Consider the following 8,179-nt stretch of genomic DNA (forward strand, 5'->3'; position numbering starts at 1 on the left):
ATGTTAGCCTGAACCACTCATAGGCACGGCTGATCATGGGCATGAAGTAATCATTCAGTACCCTCAATGGCGGCTGCATACGAGTGATCTCTAGGCCGTAGTAGCTGAAACGGTTTTTGGACTGCAGAACCCGTAGAGTATAGCAAGGTTGGCCGTTTTGCCCACTCAATGACTTCGACAGCCTCGAAGTATACCTCCAGCCTTTTGACCCAAGAGGTCCATTGAGGCCCAAGGCTGACTATGTCGAATTCACTAAACGGTGGCAGTCCCTGTTGGTGGTGCGCTTTGCCATCCACCTGTGCTCCTTCCCAGTCATCTCCCATGGCGTTAACAGGGGGTTTTGCTTCTCCCGTGCAATTTCGTCAAGTGCCTCCGATTGTGTGGCTCTTGTTTGTTTGGGCACCCTTTTCAAAAATGCTCCGACAGTCCTTCCACTAAATATACCACACACCCAGAACTCAGGGAGCACAAGCACTCCACCATGGAGCCGCAACCCTCCCAGTCCCACCAGTACCTGTGATGAGTGAGATGGCATCTTCTGGCAGGTTCCGAGTCTCTTCCTCTTCAGCTCTGATCCCAGAGCACAGTGGTTGCTTTTTCTTTCTGTCTTTAAGCTCCAATCCCAGAGCTCATGGGGTCAATCTTGTCAATCTAATAGATCTTGCTTTTTTTTTTTTTTATTCTTTACCCCGAGCACACACCCTTACTCTGTCAGGTAAGAGCTGTGCCCTCAGATCAGCTCCTACAATGGAGTGCCGTGAAAAACATCTACTTTTTCTTCCTTTAGCTCCATGCACGGAGCATAGAGCATGCACTTTTTTCTTTTGCTCATTTCACAGAGCTCACATAATCACTGCTGTTGCAGCCTGGAAGAGCTAGGGGCTCTTACAGCCTCAACTTCCTTTCCTTTTTTTTTTTTTTGAAGCTCCGACCATGGAGCCCTGCTTTATTCACTGCCCTCTCGCGACCCGGAAACACAGAGAAAGGACCGCTTACATGGCGTGGATCGCCGGAGCCGCTCATCACCGCAGGGGTTTACCTGTGTCGGCCGAGCACAGCGCAGATTGTATCTGGTCATTGCTTCTAATTCCATTCCATCTAAAAATGTCCATAGAACTGCATATTTTTGGGGTATAAAGGGTTAATTTTTATTAAGGTGCATTATAAAGGGTAAAAAACAAGGGTTAAAGGGGGGGCCCAAACATTTAAAAAATGCATTCGATGAACATTTTTTAGATGGAAAAAATTCGATGCAAATGCATGTCGATGCAAGGAATTCGATGCAATGACCATAAACCAGCGCAGATGAGGCCGTCCGCCGTTGAACCGCTCCAATCGCGGAGCACAATGGAAGTCTTGCACACCATGGGCACAGCAAGGTTCACGGGCCCCTTGTCGCCAATGTTGTGAGGCCTCTGCGGCATGCAAGGCCACCAGACAACTGCGGCGGGCACGCACCAGATAGCAATGTTACCATGGTCTCGCAAACGTTACCCTGGTCTCGCAGCAAGGGCAGCTGCTCATACCCTCAGGTCTGTGATTACACAGCTGAGGGGGATTGTCTGGGGTCACCCAGGCACAGCAGATGGGTCCATGGGCACACGCACTGGTGTAATGGGGCCCCTGCAGACCCTGTGGTGTGTGGGACCCCATGCTGCCCATGCCAGCTGGGGGGGAGGGGCAGTGTGCTGTGGGAGGGCCCTCAGCAGGGCCCCCACATTTTGTGTTACGCCACTGGGTACACGGGCCAAACACACATACAGACCATGATCACACGCCTGAGATCAAATAAGGTGCCGGACACCAGAGTTGCCACGCAGAGAGTTTGCCGCCATATTGCCACACGTGCCGACTCGAGCTCCACCACAAAACATGGTACAGATTGTGCATTTTAAAGAATATTTTTTTCATTAACACTGGTCACAAGTAGCAGCTGCACAGTGTAGTAACATATTAAACAGGCCCGCTTTGGCCAAAGACCTGGCCCACTCTGACAAGAAACACGGGCCCACACTACAATGTTGGGCATGCACTTCGTAAAATGCCCTATAAGTCAGTCTGAGCTTGCTAAATGCACCAACCTTCAGAACTGCTCCAACAGAATAGTGCGTGATCATGAAAGCGTATTAAAAGCTCGCGTCCATTTAAATTTCAAAAGTTAAAAATAAGTCACATTAAAAACATAGGTTACTGCTTGCATCGTTTGTTATTAGGAAAAAGGAACATGTTCTGAATAAACGCAGTAGAGGCGTTTCAGAAATGATCCACGTTTATTTATCTCTTTCACAGCCAAGCAAATACCGACATTGTTAATTCTCAGCGAGCAGAACCTATTTTCTACACAGGAAAAAAACATTTAACTTTGGAGTTAATGAACAGGCAAGACAAGCGCGACTGAATCCTGGCGGTCACATTGGTCTATTTTGAGATACTTTCGTCCACATGTTTGATTTTGTACCGCCTCTGTGCTAATGCGACCATTTAAAACAAGCAGGTCTGTGTATTGCTGTGCCGAGGTGTTCCGCATGTGGGACGTCTGCACACTATGCAAGGGTGTGCATACGACATACCCGGTGTGTGTGAGAGAGAGCGGGGCGAGAGAACGAGATTCAGCGATTTGTGAAAGAACGCAGCGGTGCTAGCAAGGATGAGTCTGCCCGGGCTTCTGTATGTGTGTGTGTGTGTGTGTGTGTGTGTGTGGTAGTGTAGGAGACATTCACACAGTGCAGGAAGTGTCCATCAAAGCGAGACATGCACAGACACTGAGACAGCCACTTCCTGTCAGTGTGTGCGTCTCTGACAGGAAGTTTCAGAGCGGTGGGCGCATGTGCGAGGGGCGTATTGCTTGCAAGATAAGTAAACACGGCAGAATGTGCACATGTGTGAGAGACGCAGTGCAGAGTCGTGCACAAACGAGGCACCCAAACAGTAGCACATCAAAACGAGCGCGTGAGCGAGAGACATCACTGAGCACACATCTCTGCACCTGCACAAACATCTTTGAATCATGCACCACCAATAAAGCGACACTGCAATTTCTCCTTACCGCAGTGATTGTGAACAGAAGCCATTTCCAAACGTGGCTGGTCCGATCGGAGCAACAGGCTGGCTAGCTGCTAGAGGATTCCTCAGAAACAAGCGTGCTTTCCGACTTCACTCATATCGCACCGACCTAGGTGAAACTATCCCCAAACTTCTCCACAGCCCCACCACGCTTGAACTCGAAACGACAGCTGCGAGCAAAGGTTAGACCTGAATTATTGAAACTGCTTGGGAGAGAGGTGTGGCTGTTGAAACCTGACACAAATGGGTCACGTGGACCTTTTGGAAAACACAACTTCCTGAATTCAAACATAACCCACAACAAGGCTCTTTTGTTCACGCAGTAACCCATGTATGCACTTTAATGCTCAGCTCAAGGTTAGTTGAATAAAAAAAAGAACACCGCAGGTGTAAGTAGTGTTACTCTATAATTGTAATCGAGATATCAAAGGTAGTTGAGTCATCAGAATGTGTGGCTAGAGCTGAGAATTAATGCGTTTCAGCAAATGTAAAGAACAGCCTGCGTAGTAGTGTTAAACTGCGTAGAAGATTAAATAAACCAACCAATTACAACATAGTTCACGTTCATTGGCGGCATGCAGCACTGGTAATTGTTTTCAGCAAAGGAGCAAGGCTCAAGTCACTCAAGAGTGATTGCTGAACCGAGTTGGATGCATGCAAGCACCCTGGTGCTCTTTCTGCTTCAAACTAAACACCATCTTTTCGCAGTACGCAGTTTCATTAGGTTTAGTGCCCCATTGTTCCTTGCCGTTTTTAAAAAAAGGACGGTGTTAGCAAATAAATCCAAGGAATCCTTGCAGGGCTCGTTTTGTTATCCAACTAAAGGCTCTGATCTCGAACATCCGAATTTGGAAACAGTGACAGCTGGTGAATTTTTTAATTGGCAGGGCGTGAATGTTTGCTTCGAGCATGCGACAGCCACCAAGCATAGCGAGCGCTCCCAAACCAACCGAGTTGGGCTCAAATGGAGTGGCGGGGGAGGGTGTGGGTTGCTCCAGAGAATATTTTGAAAAGAATATGTTAAAATGGTGCATTTTACAGCACACTTTTGTTTAAAAATGGGGTAAAAAGCCAGTTTGTCATCAGCTTTTGTGGTAGCACATGAAAAAGTACATTCAGCCTCATTACGAGCTAGGCAGTAAGTGGTAGAATTGGCGCTAACTGAGTTCATTATGAGTTTGGGCTTTGAGTGGAGGATTTACCTCCAGCAAAACCCTGGACGTAAATCTTCCCACTCAATGCTAAAAAATTGGCAGATTTGGCAAAATTACAGCTGCAGTAATTCAGCTATGGTAATTCTGCAAAAAAAGCCCCATTAAGTCCAATGGACCCAAAATAAATGGGGAATTACACCACCACTTGTAATCAGGCGGAAATGCCGCCTGACCAGTGGCAGTAACAGTAATTCCTCTGGGTATTTTTCGGAGGATGTACTGCCGATTTTCCACCTAGAACGTACTGAGGCCCATTGTATGCAAAATACCTCTCACCACCTGCAAATTCTCTTGTCTGCTAAATAGATAAGCTGGTGCCCCCATAACTGAATTTGCAAACACCCAGGAATGCTTATTATTGGATATTGGGTCAGACCCCTATGAACTAACACACAATTTAGGTCAAACTAAGAAAAGGTTATACCAATACGACTGGTGGTTCACCATATAATTATTACAATCCTATTCTCTGTATTTGGATTGCGCTTAATTTTTCCATAAGAGAGAAGCTACATCGAAATACATTAGGCTTTTTCCATGTAATTTGGTAAGAAGCACTTGCATGAGATTTAAAGGTAATCGGATCCCGACATTAGAATGAATATGTCCTATAAGGAGACAAAAAAAGAAGAGACAGCATGTAGACCAGGTGTGTACAACCTATTTTGCCAGAGAGCCACATGTACCTTACATGCTGGCTATAGTGAGCCGAAAAGTTAAGGGGGGGAGGGGTGGTAGTCGGGTGTGGGGGGGCAAGAGGCTTTTTTGCACCCCAAAATTTAATTTAACACCTGGACAAAAATAAGTATTTTGATGTGTATTTGTCTTTATTTCTATATCCCATGTCCCTTGAGACACCACCAAACTGCATATCCATCCACCAAACAGCATGGCCCTGGTCCACCTCTGTTTCCCCCCCCCATCAATGGCATGGTCCTGGTCCCCCCTATTCCCCTAAAACCAAAAAAGTGATGGGTGGAAGATTTTGAATTGATCTGAACCACTGGCACAGTTTTTTAACCTGTCTCCACCATTGCAAAAGGGATCCAGTCATATGCAAATCAGTCAGGTTGTGCCGCCAATGGGAGCTGCCTTGCCGGAACTGGGGATGCTTGTCATCTCGTGAAGAAGGGATATGACCTAGCAGTTCGAGCTGGCCTGCCACTTTTGGGATGCGGCCAAGCCTGATTTTCATTGGGTCTTTCCCCTTTTGTAATTGCTTGACAGGAGAAGAACGATGTTCTGGAGGGTTGCCCAGAGCAATGCCAGAGGTTAAGATTAATTCTAAACCTGTTTTGCTGTAGTCACCTTGAGTGGGACGTGTATGCCCAGATGTGGGTCCTGTGCCTGCTTGGTCTAGAGACCCAAGCTACTCCTCACTGATTAGGCCCAATGAAGCTGAAGCATATTTGGGGATGCTTGTGGTCTCGTGCCGAAGGGGTGTGACCTAGTAGTTCGGGCTGGACTGCCTTTTTTTGTGGTGGGACAAAGGCCAATTTGCAGATTGTTTTTTCCCCTTTTGTAATGGGTTGGCAGGTGAAGAACAATGATCTGGAGGGTTGCCCAGAGAAATGCCAGAGGTTAAGATTAATTCTAAACCTTCCAGCCATCACGTCTTTTGTTTTGCTGAAGTCCTCCCTATTCCCCCCAACAAACAGCATAGCCCTGGTTGCCCCCTATTAACCCATCAACAACATGGCCCTTGTTCTCCCACCACCACAAAACAGTATGGCCCTGCCCCATCCCATCCAACAGCATATCCATGGTCCCTCCCTATTCCCCCACCAATGGCATGGCTGTAAAACCCCCACCGACTCCAACGGCATGGCCCTGGTCCATCCCTATCCCGACCAATGACATGGCCCTGGTCCCCTTCACCCCCACCAAACAGCATGGCCCTGGTCCACCTCTATTCCCCCCACCAATGGCATGGCCCTGGTTCCCCTATAACCCCCACCAAACAGCCTAACGCTGATCACTCTCTAATCCCCCCACCAACAACATGGACAACATGGCCCTGCCCCCACACCAAACAGCATGTCCCATACCTCTGACCCCCACCAAACAGCATCGCCCTGGTCCCCTCTCAAAACACTTTAATAGCATATACCTGGTCCCTCCCTATCCCCCTGACCAATGACATGGCCATAGTCTCCCCACCACCTCCAACGACATGGCCCTGGTCCACCCGATTCCTCGCCACCCCCATGCAAATGCTAGGCCTCATGACCCCCACCCCCAACCAGACACCAAGCCCCATAACCCCCAACCAAATGCTATGCCCCATGACCCCCACCCCAAGGAAACGCCATCCCCATGACCCCCACCCCAACCTAATGCCATCGCCATGACCCTCATCCCCCAACCAAATGCTGTTAGAACTGATATAATATTGTTTTGTCCTCATTGTATATGTTGGCCTATGCCCAGACGCTTTGCGAGGAAACCCGTATTACAAGGTCATGACCCCAAGTGAATCGAGCCTCCATTTTAGGTTAGAACCGCCATTTTAGTTTATTGTACAAAGTCACCCTGTAGTCTAAATTGGCTGTCTCGTGTGCTCTTGTTCTTGCCTTAGCCTCTTTAACCTCTGTAGGAGGGTTAATGTCCAACCTGCCTTCAAGCTACATGTTAGGGTCATGTAGACCTTGTCCTTTGTTGACCTCGGGATCAGGGGATTACTTGAATTAGCAATGTTAAACTACAAGTATACAAGAACAATAATGCTATCCAAATACGACATGTGGAACATTTGTTTGATCGATATTAAAACGATACGTAAAGAGTGTAACGTTAAATTAAAGAATAATAGCGTGTGTTAGCAAATGTATTCAAAAGTAAACTGCATGCACGAGATATGTAAATTAGGAAAGTGAACCTGGCGCGACCCTAGCCCAATGTATTATTAACTTGTAAGAGGCTGGACATCATTATAACAAACTGTATAAATACGCTGATATCCAGCTAGGAAATTCTGCTCACTGCTCACATTGAACCCTGCTGGTGGTCTCTGTGATGTATTGACAGCCAAATAGCTATTTGTGTACTTTGTGCAATACTGTTCAGTTTTGTAATACAGATTCTGGGAATCTTTACAAGCCTGTGTCGGTGTATTTTCCTTTGCTTGGTGTAACAGCCGTAATATTGTATTTTTTCTGATTCCACAGATGGCGCTCGAATAGGGACCCTCAAGATTAACTTCGTCTCGTTGAAGGTTGACTCGGCTATCGGACCGGCCACTCTAGACGAGAAGCGAATTCCTCGACGAAACTACACGATCCGATCCCTGAGCGGTGAGCTGTAGCCCGAGACGACGTCTTGACGAGGGTCCATGTATCGAGGTGGGTAAATTTGCCGAAAATCACCAGACACGTGGGTCCTTAGCATTGTCCTTAGTAACCCGATCGGGCCTCCCAGTCCTTTGGTCAGGTGAATCGTGTCCCGATTCTTAATCTAACCCTGACAATTTGAATTTGGAGCATTGTACTCGCGAGCACAATTATTTAACCAGGTAACACCAGAACTTTGATATGCCTGGGAAATTGTCTGCCTGCTTTAGGGCATTATTCTGCAGCGACAGACAATCTTTGGAAGATAGCCGTCCCGCACCACAGGAGGGGTCGCCGGAATGTACTATGTACTGTAAGAAAGGCTTTGGTAGTATAGCATTTAATGATATTTGGCACAGACAGACCAGACATAATTCTAATCTTCGGTGGCCAGCCAATGGTAGTTTCGAAATTCCTCGTATAGAATATTTAGAGTCTGTATTAGGAAAGAAAAAGGCTAGACCTGCAGCATTTGACACGTTACATAGTTGGAAAACAGAAGCTTTGCAGCAACAGAAGAGTAGAGAGAAACATATGCGTAGGCATATGACAAGTGTCGAAAAGGCACGGTTA

At 47.2% G+C, this 8,179-nt stretch overlaps 1 protein-coding gene across 1 annotated transcript in view; it reads right to left on the reverse strand.

Annotated features, from left to right (window-relative positions):
• EML4 (EMAP like 4) overlaps window positions 1–3,207 on the reverse strand; it is a 1,387,551-nt gene extending 1,384,344 nt beyond the window's left edge. Inside the window, exon 1 of the mRNA XM_069608481.1 lies at window positions 3,047–3,207. Coding sequence (XP_069464582.1) covers window positions 3,047–3,071 — 25 coding nt within the window. The 5' untranslated portion in view covers window positions 3,072–3,207. The remainder of the gene's footprint in view (window positions 1–3,046) is intronic.
• Between the last annotated feature and the right edge of the window lie 4,972 nt (window positions 3,208–8,179).

This window comes from Ambystoma mexicanum, chromosome 4q (genome assembly GCF_040938575.1).
Source record: "Ambystoma mexicanum isolate Mex_15411 chromosome 4q, UKY_AmexF1_1, whole genome shotgun sequence".
NCBI classification, from domain to species: domain Eukaryota; kingdom Metazoa; phylum Chordata; class Amphibia; order Caudata; family Ambystomatidae; genus Ambystoma; species Ambystoma mexicanum.